Source organism: Megalobrama amblycephala, linkage group LG2, assembly GCF_018812025.1.
Source record: "Megalobrama amblycephala isolate DHTTF-2021 linkage group LG2, ASM1881202v1, whole genome shotgun sequence".
NCBI classification, from domain to species: domain Eukaryota; kingdom Metazoa; phylum Chordata; class Actinopteri; order Cypriniformes; family Xenocyprididae; genus Megalobrama; species Megalobrama amblycephala.
The window spans coordinates 56,674,358-56,688,526 of NC_063045.1; the positions used below are offsets into that span (position 1 = coordinate 56,674,358).

At 39.3% G+C, this 14,169-nt stretch overlaps 1 protein-coding gene across 5 annotated transcripts in view; it reads right to left on the minus strand.

Annotated features, from left to right (window-relative positions):
* edil3b (EGF-like repeats and discoidin I-like domains 3b) overlaps window positions 1-14,169 on the minus strand; it is a 32,098-nt gene that overhangs the window by 9,968 nt on the left and 7,961 nt on the right. For 3 of the 5 annotated variants that reach the window (XM_048181102.1, XM_048181103.1, XM_048181101.1), the window contains 2 exons: window positions 6,501-6,614; window positions 1,597-1,778 (listed from right to left, as the gene is read on the minus strand). In XM_048181102.1, coding sequence (XP_048037059.1) covers window positions 1,597-1,778; window positions 6,501-6,614 — 296 coding nt within the window. Of the gene's footprint in view, window positions 1-1,596; window positions 1,779-5,515; window positions 6,015-6,500; window positions 6,615-14,169 lie in introns of those variants that run through there. The other 2 variants (XM_048181099.1, XM_048181100.1) reach the window with 1 other exon arrangement.

Here is a 14,169-nt window from a genome sequence, read left to right on the forward strand (position 1 = left end):
AACTACATTACCCATGATGCTGTACAGAAATTCCACCAATCAGAGAGTCACGACAAGCAAATTGCACCGAAAGAACCACCCACTCGCAATGGAACACCGCAAATTGACGTAATCAAGTCAGCATATTTAAAATGTATTGTTTCTATAGATATTATCATCAACTGTAAATTAATAGTTTTATTTTTTACCATATATTTAAATTCAATTTACAATGCTTCATGGGATTGTAGTTCTTTCCAACACCAAAGTCGTTTAGTACTTTTTAAAAACACTTATGGGAGAAATTAATGGAAAAAATGCCTCCGGAACCAACGCCTGAAACTTTCCGCTGCCTTGAACGAATGAACTCTGATAGTGGCTGTCAATTAATGAAATTAAAGGGGACCTTTTACAGGATGTAATATAAGTCTCTGGTGTCCCCAGAATGTCTGTGAAGTTTCAGCTCAAAATACAGCTTAAAATTTTGGGGTTTGTGATGTCACCAACCCAGGAAGAAGCTTGTTGTAGTCCTATGAGATGTTTGTTGTAGTCCTTTAAAAAGCAATTTCTATAAAACAAAAAAATATCTCCCTTTGCATTGAACTTTGAGCGTCGTAACTTTGCAGATGTTGTTTATGCGCAAACATCAAACATTACAGATATTATGTACCGTATGCTTATTCTTCTGTATGTTCCTGTTCTCTGCAATAAAACCCCCCCAAAAAAACAGCAACATTACACACTAACTAAAGTTAAAAAAGTGAAATCATAATCAAGGACCCCTTTAATACAAATTAAATGTATTATTATTATTAATTATTTACTGATTTATTTTAAACATCTCTTTTTGCTTTAGTACAATGACAATGTAAAAGCCAAAATTTCATTTTTATTTGAGGTCCTTGCCATCTAGTCATTTGAAAACCCATGCTGGGTTGTATCACCACTTGATGTCCAATGTAAAATGTGGCTCCTGATGCAAAAACAAACTCTAAAGCAGCAATGAGGACATCTGAGGACTAGACACACAGGTAACATAGTTTTTCAGCAACAAATTGAGGTCTTATTTAAAAGCATATTGGCATCAAAGCCTTCTTTAATCTCTAGAGCACAAAAATGGAGTCAGGCAGATGAAGGACGCCAAGCAGAACAAGGCCAGAGGCGCTGGTGTTGTGTGGGCATAGCTGGTGGCAGTGTGCGGTTGCCACTTAAGTCATTACGGTGGCTGTGAACGCCCACACTGTTCTTTCTGTGTGTCTCCTAATGAAATCATGCCTTTCGAAGTCCTAAAATCTCTAATGAAATTTGCCTCCAAGAATAAACTAATTACTGTGGGGTGTTTATACTTTTCCTTGAAAGCAAGGAACACAGCAGTTACTGTGTTGAATGGTTGGTATGCAGTTTTGAAGTTAAGTTAGTTGTTATCTAGCTAAGGCAAACACCACTATTACTATTGCTCATATTTTGCTCATGAATTTATATTCAGTTATAAAAAAAACAACCAGTATAAAAGCATGGGATGAGACTTAAATGTGTACTGTATTAAGAAATTAATAGTCTTTTTGTTTAAGTTAGCTTAGATTTTCATTTAATGCAGTCAAAATGTGGCAGGATTACCTGAATCCATGGATATCGATCGCCCTCGGCTGCGCTCCAGGCATTGACGAGGCCCTTCTTGTTGAGTCGGGCGAAGTACGGAAACCACTTCTGCAGTCCAAACAGAGCTCGATGCGTGGAGGAAGCTGTTACCTGCTGGTTTGAAATGATCCCCCCTTCCATACCTAAAGGTCCAGAACATTCTGAGAGAACAGACAGACAAAGAGATGGTAAGAGAAATCACATATAACGTATTCTCATCCTAAAGGGATAGTTCACCCAAAGATGAAAATCCCATCATTAATCATGTCGTTCCAAACCCGTAAGACTTAGGTTCATCTTCGGAACACAAATGAAGATTTTTTTGATGAAATTTGAGAGCTTTCTGTGCCACCATTGACAGCTACACAGCTACCACTTAGATGCTTTAAAAAGTTCATAAAGAGATCGTAAAACTAATCCATATGAATTGAGTCGTTTAGTAATTTTCTGAAGAGACTAGATCGCTTTATATGATGAACAGATTTAATTTATTCTTTTATTCATATATAAGCATTGATCAGTGAACATAAACAGAAGCTCAACACAACATGCTTGACGCATGAGAACAAACCTCACTGGTTCTTGCGGAAGCTCAAACATGCTGAGTAACATGAGAATGAACCTCATTGGTTCTTGCGGAAACTCAAACGTGCTGCGTAACACGAGAATGAACCTCAGTGGTTCTTGTGGAAGCTCAAACGTGCTGCGTAACACGAGAATGAACCTCAGTCGTTCATGTGGAAGCTCAAATTTGCTGCGTAACACGAGAATGAACCTCATTGGTTCTTGCGGAAGCTCAAACGTGCTGCGTAACACTCGAGAATGAACCTCATTGGTTCGTGCAGAAGCTCAAATGTGCTGCATAACACTCGAGAATGAACCTCATTGGTTCATGCGGAAGCTCAAACGTGCTGCGTAACACGAGAATGAACCTCATTGGTTCGTGCAGAAGCTCAAATGTGCTGCATAACACTCGAGAATGAACCTCATTGGTTCTTGCGGAAACTCAAACGTGCTGCGTAACACAAGAATGAACCTCAGTGGTTCTTGTGGAAGCTCAAACGTGCTGCGTAACACGAGAATGAACCTCAGTCGTTCTTGTGGAAGCTCAAATTTGCTGCGTAACACGAGAATGAACCTCATTGGTTCTTGCGGAAGCTCAAACGTGCTGCGTAACACTCGAGAATGAACCTCATTGGTTCATGCGGAAGCTCAAACGTGCTGCGTAACACGAGAATGAACCTCATTGGTTCGTGCAGAAGCTCAAATGTGCTGCGTAACACTCGAGAATGAACCTCTTTGGTTCGTGCGGAAGCTCAAATGTGCTGCGTAACACCTGAAGGAACCTCATTGGTTTGTACGGAAGCTCAAACATGCTGAGTAACACGAGAATGAACCTCATTGGTTCTTGTTGAAGCTCAAACGTGCTGCGTAAAACGAGAATGAACCTCATTGGGTCATGTGGAAGCTCAAATGTGCTGCGTAAAACGAGAATGAACCTCATTGGTTCTTGCGGAAGCTCAAACGTGCTACGTAACACTCGAGAATGAACCTCACTGGTTCGTGCGGAAGCTCAAACGTGCTACGTAACACTCGAGAATGAACCTCACTGGTTCTTGCGGAAGCTCAAACGTGCTGCGTAACACTCGAGAATGAACCTCATTGGTTCTTGTGGAGGCTGAAAAACGTACTGCGTAACACGAGAATGAACCTCATTGGTTCTTGCGGAAGCTCAAATGTGCTGCGTAACACCTGAAGGAACCTCATTGGTTCGTGCAGAAGCTCAAACGTGCTACGTAACACTCGAGAATGAACCTCACTGGTTCGTGCGGAAGCTCAAACGTGCTACGTAACACTCGAGAATGAACCTCACTGGTTCTTGCGGAAGCTCAAACGTGCTGCGTAACACTCGAGAATGAACCTCATTGGTTCTTGTGGAGGCTGAAAAACGTACTGCGTAACACGAGAATGAACCTCATTGGTTCTTGCGGAAGCTCAAACGTGCTGTGTAACATTAGATTGTACCTCATTGGTTCGTGCAGAAGCTCAAACGTGCTGCGTAACACGAGAATGAACCTCATTGGTTCGTGCGGAAGCTCAAATGTGCTGCGTAACACGAGAATGAACCTCATTGGTTTGTACGGAAGCTCAAACATGCTGAGTAACACGAGAATGAACCTCATTGGTTCTTGTTGAAGCTCAAACGTGCTGCGTAAAACGAGAATGAACCTCATTGGGTCATGCGGAAGCTCAAATGTGCTGCGTAAAACGAGAATGAACCTCATTGGTTCTTGCGGAAGCTCAAACGTGCTACGTAACACTCGAGAATGAACCTCACTGGTTCGTGCGGAAGCTCAAATGTGCTGCGTAACACTCGAGAATGAACCTCATTGGTTCTTGTGGAGGCTGAAAAACGTACTGCGTAACACGAGAATGAACCTCATTGGTTCTTGCGGAAGCTCAAACGTGCTGTGTAACATTAGATTGTACCTCATTGGTTCGTGCAGAAGCTCAAACGTGCTGCGTAACACAAGAATGAACCTCATTGGTTCGTGCGGAAGCTCAAATGTGCTGCGTAACACGAGAATGAACCTCATTGGTTCGTGCGGAAGCTCAAATGTGCTGCGTAACACGAGAATGAACCTCATTGGTTTGTACGGAAGCTCAAACATGCTGAGTAACACAAGAATGAACCTCATTGGTTCGTGCGGAAGCTCAAATGTGCTGCGTAACACGAGAATGAACCTCATTGGTTCGTGCAGAAGCTCAAATGTGCTGCGTAACACGAGAATGAACCTCATTGGTTTGTACGGAAGCTCAAACATGCTGAGTAACACGAGAATGAACCTCATTGGTTCTTGTTGAAGCTCAAACGTGCTGCGTAAAACGAGAATGAACCTCATTGGTTCTTGCGGAAGCTCAAACATGCTGAGTAACACGCGAATGAACCTCATTGGTTCTTGCTGAAGCTCAAACGTGCTGCGTAACACGAGAATGAACCTCATTGGTTCGTGTGGAAGCTCAAACATGCTGAGTAACACGAGGATGAACCTCATTGGTTCTTGCGGAAGCTCAAACGTGCTGCGTAACACGAGAATGAACCTCATTGGTTGTCACATGTGAAGCAAACATACTTGATCTTCCATTTACAACAACTGATGTGTGCGTTGATTAATGTTTATATGTGAATAAAAGCCTAAATTCAATCTATTCATCATATAAAGCGATCAAGTCTCTTCAGAAAGTTTGGACTAAACTGCTCAATTTATTTGAATTAGTTGTAAGATTCTTTATGAACTTTTTAAAGCTTCAAAGTGTCAGTTGCATAGCTGTCTATAGAGGGACAGAAAGCTCTCAGATTTCATCAAAAAGATCATCATTTGTGTTCCAAAGATACATGAAAGTCTTACGGGTTTGGAATGACATGAGGGTGAGTAATTAATGACAGAATTTGCATTTTTGGGGATCTGTTCCTTTAAAATATTCAGTTGTTTCCTTCTCATAGACATTTAACTGGAGAGATTTTGCTCAAGTAACATTCTTCTCAAATGATTCTCCTGAGAAAAAGACCCCCATAATCTCTATAGGGAGTTTCAGAAAAGATCTGAACCAAAGTAAACAATCAAAAGTTAGATATTTCAATATATAAAACGAAACGTTTAAAATCAAATTCTTCCAAAACTGAATGTTCACATTCATTTCTATATGCTTAATGTATGTCAACAATTGTTTCATTCGAACTTGTTTTATTTTTAAAAGAAATATCAGTAACTACTCTGACAGAGTGTCCTGCAATACTTATTCAACACCTCTACTGAATATGCAGCACAAAACAGGCAGTCTCCTTTCTCTAAAAAATAAATGTAATAAGGGAAGATTGAGCAATTCAAAGGAATACCACAAATGCAGTGTTCTTTGGTCTCAAACGATAATATGATAATATCATTCTTGCTCTCGCAGTTTCCTGCCACAGACTCCGTATCGGCACCGGAAATGCCATTTTTCTCTGTTTTGTCCTCAAAAACCTCTGGCAGGTCTGAACTTTTGGATGCAACGTCCTTGGATTCATCGATGGATACTGTGTCCTTGCTCTCACACACAGAGATGCTGTCTTCACTCTCGAAGCCTAAGATGTCCTCCCTAGGGTCATTGCTGTCATCGGTTCGTCCACCTGCGGAGATGGCGCCCGCTCGCTGGGACATCAACGGAGTACTTGAACCATATCCACTTAACGATCGCACCGACTGGGGAGATTCAAAAAGGAGCCGCAGGCTGTTCAGACTTGCCCGTAGGGAGCTTTGCCTGCTATGCTTGGACAGCATGATCACAAACCAAACCTTATTGTGGGGAGTAACTTTATATACGCTCCTCTGAGAGCCGGGTAAGTAAGAGTGCATGACAGTAATCTTCAACTAATTCTATTATGCATTCAAAGATGTGTTAAACTACAGCTGGGGAATATCTTGTTTTGAGTCAGCGCAAAAAATACCAGCAAATAAGTCATGGTTATGTAAGTATTGGTATTCTCTCGAGTCCTGGAGCGTACGGTGAGTTATGAGGGATTTCTGGTACACTCAGGAGCAAGAACGTCTAGGAAATGTTGCGTGGACAAAAATAAGCAACACAGAATCAGTTCCCTGCCTGAATTCACTGAAATGACAGAATGATTTCACGAGCAATGTGGTACCCTACTCTGTCAAAGTCATATTGGCCTAATTCACTCAGATCCTCCTAAAAAAGCTGTCGAAGGCAGATGGCTCTCATCCCCAAGCTGACACACGCAGAATCCAGTTTTAGTTTGAGTTTGCTCCTCAAGAGATGATAACGAATATTTATGCACATGGGTTTAATTAAATGAGGTGATGAAGTCGATTCTCACTTACTGTACTGACAGTTCCGCCCCATGTATTCGCCGGGACATTGGCAGGTGTAGTTTGCTCGCAGGTCTGTGCAGCTGCCGCCATTTTTGCAAGGATTTTTCTCACACTCGTTAACATCTGAAAAGAAAAGCAGACATCCACAGACACCTCAGGAAATGATCAAAAGCGACAACTTGGGAAAAAAAGCTCCGAAAGGTCAAATATTGTTTCTCATTATGTGCTGATTTGCCACAGTGATGATAAATCTCTCTCATCATCATACCGATTTACATCGAAACTGCTTATTTACTTGCTAAGAGAAAACGAATTGCTTAAATGTGGTTCATATGAGACTTTGATACTGAAGTAACTACTTTGTCTCTAATGTCAAGCTTAAGCACATTGTAGGAAAATGTATGCATTAGTGTTGACACGATATTGGAATTTCCAACTTCGATATGACACCTTGAAAAGTATTGATATTCAATACCATTTTCGATACCACAGGGAAAACTGCCATACATGGCTCAATGACGTGAGGAATAATTTTTTTGTCCAAAGGCCTTAATAATAATAAAAAACAGTATAGATATGACGTACAAAGTATGCAAGTCAGTATAACTACATCTCTTTTATTGAATTCCAATGGTTTTAATTATATTTTGCTACATATAAAGGTATTTTAAAGATTTTGAAGTGTCAAAAGGTCATTCGGTTTAAAAGGCCAATACAGCCATTTCATTTGTGATTAAAAAATATAATATTCTGGCAAGATTTTATAACATCATATATTAACATAGTGCAAAATGGTATTAAAATTATGCATAGAAGTCGCTGCTTTGTTAAAAGTCCAGAAAAATTAATTTAATTGATGTCATTCGGAGTTACCAATATAAAAGGACTGTTTTGGATCAAGTCATGCGGTCAGTATTCTGTGACAGGATGTGACATCATTCAGAAATAATTATATCTTCATTATGTTTTTTAAAAACCTTATTCTTCAATGACCCATATACCTCCATACAGATAATTTGTTATTATCTCATATTTTTTTTAATAATTTAGTTGCAATATAATAATTTGGCTTTATTTGAATCATTGAACTAAATTTACAACAACAACAAAAAAGACAAGTAAACAGTTAGTAATACAATAAGAACAAATTGCAAATGATAGCACAAATAATTACAATAGAATAAAGATAAACATGGCTTGAAGTTTTTCAGGTGGGTCTAACAGTAGTATTCAGGTAAGAAATACTACAGAAATTAAAGTAATCAAATGTGAAGACTATCCTGTGTTATTTTATTGTAAAAATGAAATGCAGATTAATGCTTCCAATTAGAGTTACAAAAGTTATTTAGTCAAGAGCAGAGAGTGATTTTCTTTTTCTTTTTGATTTTTGTTCTTTGATTAACATGACAGACAGCTGCAGGTTTATTAGACTGCTGTCACTTTAAGTGTTTATGCATGGATCCATTATACTTTTATACTTTTCCAATCCACTGCACTACTTTTCCATTGTTTTTCAATACAAACACGTGCTAGACGGACATTTTTAACCTTTGCGCTCACGTCTTGCGTCTTTTGCAGTGTCTTGTGCATGACGGCATTCTAAAAATGCACCGCTCAAGTTAATAGAAGTTCAACTTTTTTTAAAAAATGCTTCTCTAGACCTTGCACTTTTTTTTCGTTCCACTGACCTGCGTCTCACATTTTTAACAGCAAAAATGTGTTCTGTGTGAAATGGCCCTTATACAACATGCATTTTCTCTCAACTATTTACATTACAAAACAGACTGTATTTACCTGAATACTCAGCAAGACAGGCATTTTGACACCATTTTGTGTGTATTTGACCGTTTAAGTGCAATAAGCCACGAAAAAGAAGACAATTTGGAACTGTTTGAGTGGCGGCTTTATGAGAGCGCTATTTATATAGATCAGTGGTGGGCGTGCTTTTGGTGTGAGTACAAAAATTGCAAGAACGACTAAAATTATGTACAATACAAGGACTATTCAACCGGAGTGAATGAGACGAGTGAGTGAGAGGAGGTGTGTGTCAGTTCGCCGTCGGAGAGAAGAGAGAGCAGGAAGGTGCAGCTGGTATCGGTGAATCAATACTGCAGAAAAAGTGTATTGGAACCGTTTCAGATATTTCAGTATTGATACGTATCAAAATATCGATATTTTTGACAACACTAGTACGCATAAGATTGTATGAATTCATACGAATTTGCCACCAGTTCGCCAAAATGTAAAATAGTTACTAGTAGCTCCTAGTAGAAAAGCTCACGTTGTCCTATCTCAGAGTTATGCTGCACTGACTTCTCACTTTGATTTTTAAGCAGCACAAAAGGACCTCAAGAGACTCGTTACGGACAACAAACTGTGGGGTTGTCCGAGCTGAAATTCAGAGATCTGCAAGGTGGAGCATAGGCTCAATTGTTTCAGGTATCTGCAGAGATAAAGCACACCTCTGGGTTTACCACAGCAGAAGAGCACTGGAGGGCAACAACAAAATCCACAGCTTAAACAGCATCATCTCATAGGCACTGAAAGTATGGATGAACAGTACAAATGTGGGATTTAAGGATCTTGTGGGGTTGTGCCAAAATAAAAAGAAAAGCTAAAGGAATAGGACTTTTAATGTCCCATTGCAATTTTAAAACTAGACTTTTACATTTCCGAAGAAAATGTGAGTGGGTCTTGCTCATTGTCACGATGCTGGATTGTTATGGAAGGTTTCCAGCTCTTTGCTGCAAAGGTGTTTAGAGTAGTTTTTAGCATGTTGCTATGCGGTTGCTATACTAGCCTAAATCAGTCTGATATTCTGGTCTCTAGATATGCCTCAGTTCCCCTCTCAGTGTAAGTCTACATGATACCACTCATTCAAGCACCATTCACTCCCATTATAAAGCTGGGAAGAGCCAGGATATTTGTTAATATAACTTCAATTGTGTTTTTCTGAAAGAAGATAGTCATATACACCTAGGATGGCTTGAGGGTGAGTAAATCATGGGATAATTTTATTTTTGGGGTGAACAACCCCTTTATTTAGGCTGTTTTTGATACGGCACCTTTAAGGCCTACAATGTAAATGTCCTCTGTTGTGATATGCTAACCTGTAGTTCTCACAGTTCTCACCTGGGTGCAGTGATGAATATGCATTGATATGTAAATGTGGGTGGTCATATGTCAATGTGCTCATACTGTACTTGTGATGATGAGCATATTAAAAGCCAGATTTACTAAACAGGGCAAAATTAGGATGTGCCTGCAAACTAATAAAAGTGCAGATGGGAGTGGAAAGTTCTGCGAGTGATCTACTGACAATGCACAAATACAATTTCATCTCAAGCACACAATCAATTGTTTTTTTTTTTTGGGGGGGGGGGGGTGTAAGTATTGCCGCAAATACCACTGAATTGACTACCGCAGACCTTGGTAAACCATGTTGCATGACTCACTTAATTACTCTCCACCCATAAATTTTGCGTCTGAAAAGGGAAACTCCAACAAATGCATATGCAATAAGGTCAGGTGCAAAAATAACTGTGTCCAATGCTGTTCTTTTGAACTTTCTATTCATCAAAGAATGCTGAAATATTGTATCAGGGTTTCCACAAAAAAATAGAAAATAATAATGTTTCTTGAGCAGCAAATCAGCATATTAGAAGGATTTCTGAAGGATCATGTGACACTGAAGACTGGAGTATTGATGCTGAAAATTCAGCTTTAATCACAGGAATAAATTGCATTTTAAAATGTATTCAAATAAAAAACAGTTATTTTATATATTTGTGTGTTACTGTATTTTGGATTTAATAAATGCAACCTTTTTTTGCATAAGAGACTAAATGAATGCTTAAGAAAAAAAGGTTTAAAAAGCATTTTAAAAATCTTACCAACCTAAACTTGAAATAGTAGTGTATTGAACGCTTTTATTTCAAAACCGAAAGAAAACTAAGTCCATGATATGACCCCCAACACAAAGCATTGTTTTTACTTTGGCACATCCATAGTGAGGAACGACCATTGGCATTCAGCCTTCATACTAGTCATGTGCATCCAAGCACCGCTGTCAGTTGCGATAGAACAAACTCGTCCTGATTGGTGGGATTCCCTCCGTGGGGCCAAAGTCCAGCCAGTCAAGCAAGTAAATTGGTGTGAGGAGCAGAGGGGGGTTGGTCGGCTGTCACGCTGGATTTGTGGTACTGTACGCTTTTTCCACAGTAAAACACAGAGTCTCTGACCTAATAAATGTCTTTTTGAGTTCCTTTTGGTTGCCTCTTCCCCTGATCAGAGCTCGTGCCATTGTTGAACACATGCTGATTTCAGCATTCCGTTTCTTAAAAATGCAAATTCAGTGTGCTGAGTTGTGCCAAGGCAACTAGGTTAATGAAGTCAGTGATGCTTCACACAGTATGAACACTAAGTCAGAACCAGCATCAAATCCTGCATAGATGATATAGATGAGGATGGCAGCACTCCCCGAGGTGGTATGTACTTCACTTCTTTATGGCTCTTCTACAACAGTTTCACGGGATTGCACCAGTTCTCCTGTGAACCTCTTATTGAAAATGAATTGTGATCTAGCAGGTAACTTTTTCCCTGTGCTATACTTTCTCGCCCCCTCTCACTTCTGCTGCAATCTGTCTGTCTGCTCATGGTAAAAGCCACTGACATACAGTTGCCATTTTTCTTGGTCTATTAAAAAAAGGAAAATATATATTTATTAGGAATTCAACTGGAGATATTACATCACAGTTTCTTTCATTTGTATTTTTTAACTTAAAGGGTTAGTTCACCCAAAAATGAAAATTCTGTCATTTATTACTTACCCTCATGCCGTTCCACACCCGTAAGACCTTCGTTAATCTTCAGAACACAAATGAAGATATTTTAGTTGAAATCCGATAGCTCCGTGGGGCCTGCATAGGGAGCAATGGACACTTCCTCTCTTCCACTTATTTAGTGATGGAATCATGATTCAAAACACTGCTTCATGAAGCATCGGAGCACAAATGAATCAGTGTGTCGAATCATGATTCAGATCGTGTGTCAAACTGCCAACGGCTGAAATCACGTGACTTTGGCGCTCCGAACAGCAGATTCGATACACTGATTCATTTGTGCTCTGAATCTTCCTGAAGCAGTGTTTTGAAATCGGCCATCACTAAATAAGTCGTTATTTTGTTATTTTTAGCGCTCCAAAAATATTCTCGTCGCTTTATAATATTAATATTGAGCCACTGTACTCACATGAACCGATTTAAATATGTTTTTAGTACCTTTATGGATCTTGAGAGAGGAAGTGTCCATTGCTCCCTATGGAGGCCTCACGGAGCTATCGGATTTCAACTAAAATATCTTAATTTGTGTTCTGAAGATTAACGAAGGTCTTACGGGTGTGCAACGGCATGAGGGTGAGTAATAAATGACAGAATTTTCATTTTTGGGTGAACTAACCCTTTAATAATTCTCTGTCTTTGATTCTTTAGTTTTTATTGATTTAAAATTCACTTCTGCTGCTATCTTTCTGTTTATAGTAAAAGCAACAAACATAGAGTTTCAATATTTCTTGGTCTACATACACACATGGCCTTTCTAGTACTAGGTTGGACCACCTTTTTCCCTCTGAACTGCTTTAATTCTCTGTGGCAGAGATTCAACAAGGTGCTGAAAACATTCTTCTGTGATTTTGGTCCATATTGTCATGATAGCATCACACAGTTGCTGCAGATATGTCGGCTGCATATCAATTATGCAAATCTCCTGTTCCATCACATCCCAAAGTTGCCCTATTGGATTGAGATCTGGTGACTGTGGAGGCCATATGATTCTAGTGAACTCATTGTTAAGTTCAAGAAACCAGTTGAGATGATTTGAGCTTTGTGACAGCGCATTATCCTGCTGGAAGTAGCCTTTAGAAGATGGTACACTGTGGTCATAAAGGGATGAACATGGTCAGCAACAATACTCAGGTATAGGCTGTGGCGTTTAAAAGATGCTCAGTTGGTACTAAGAGGCACAAAGTGTGCCAAGAAAATATCCTCCACACCATTACACCACCAGCAGCCTGAACCGTTGACAAAGGCAGCATTGATCCAGCTTTCATTTTGTTTATGCCAAATTCTGACTCTACCATCTGAATGTTGCAGCAGAAATCAAGACTCATCAGACCAGGCAACGTTTTTCCAATCGTCTATTGTCCAGTTTTGTTGAGCCCGTGTGAATTGTAGCCTCAGTTTGCTGTTCTCAGCTGACAGGAGTGGCACTGGTGTGTCTTCTGCTGCTGTAGATCATCTGCTTCAAGGTTGGACGTGTTGTGCGTTCAGAGATGCTCTTTTAAACCTCAGTTGTAACAAGTGGTTATTTGAGTTATTGTTGCCTTTCTATCAGCTGAACCAGTCTGGTCATTCTCCTCTGACCTCTGGCAACAACAAGGCGTTCTTGCCCACTGCTGCTCACTGGATATTTTCTCTTTTCAGACCATTATCTGTAAACCCTAGAAGAGGTTGTGCCTGAAAATCCCAGTTTCTGAAATATTCAGACCTGCCATGTGCTGCCATGTGATTGGCAGATTAGATATTTGCGTTAAGCAGTTAAACAGTGAGTGTATCTGTCTTTCTTTTTTATTATTTCATCACATTTTTAATTTTCTTGTCTTTTCCAACAAATCTCAATGGAACTCTTTACACAAGCATTATAATGGAATAATGGTCTAAGCACCGGATGTCATTTATGTCTAGTGACATCCCTGGTTTTTTATACATGTCACACTCAGCTAAACATCCTACATGAGGCCAATGCTGTGAAGTCTAATTATTATGAAAAAAACCAAGCAGGTCATGGGGACTGGTGCAGATAATGAGACCGAATGTCATTCTCCAAAATGATTTTCTAAGGCCGTCGCTCAGTCTGTTTTCACCCAGCCTCCAGCTGCTAACTAAGCCTCAGTGTCTTATCTTTCTCAGCTGTACTTTCACTCTGGCATTAATTATAGACCACGCTTAGAAGTCAATTCAGGAGACAGTGCAAATTAAGGTCACTGATGCACATGTGTGATGTGTATTAAGCTGTGCAGGCTGTGTAGAACAGAGCACAATATTCTTTCTCCCAATCCATGAAAAATGCAGGCGGTGTGAGGTAACCACAGAAACAGGAGAATCAGGACAAAAAACAAAACAAATAATAACAAGCTCTTACAGCAGCAAACAGACAAAAAATAGCTCTTTGTTAATTATGTTCTTGTCACTTTGCTAAGTGTTCTGGTACAATACACAATAAAAGTGTTTTTGAGATTAAATGAAGCAGAAAAACATAGATATTTACATTAATGTGGATTGTGTTTCTACACTAGTTGTTGACTAATGCCAAAATTTTACAGCAAGTGCACTGTCGCATTGTACAAACTTGACATGCGTTCACTCAGTACTCAAGTGATTGATAGTTCCATTCAGATGTCTGTAGCACTAAATTAGACATGTTATTATTATGGTAGCTAGAGATAGAGATGTATGTATATTTGTGTGTGTGTGTATACATATATATATATATATATAACACACACACACACACACACACACACATATATATATATATATATATATATATATATAATGTGTTAGTGCTGTCAATCAATTAAAAAAATCATGATTGTTGTTAAATCATGATCATAATTGATCAT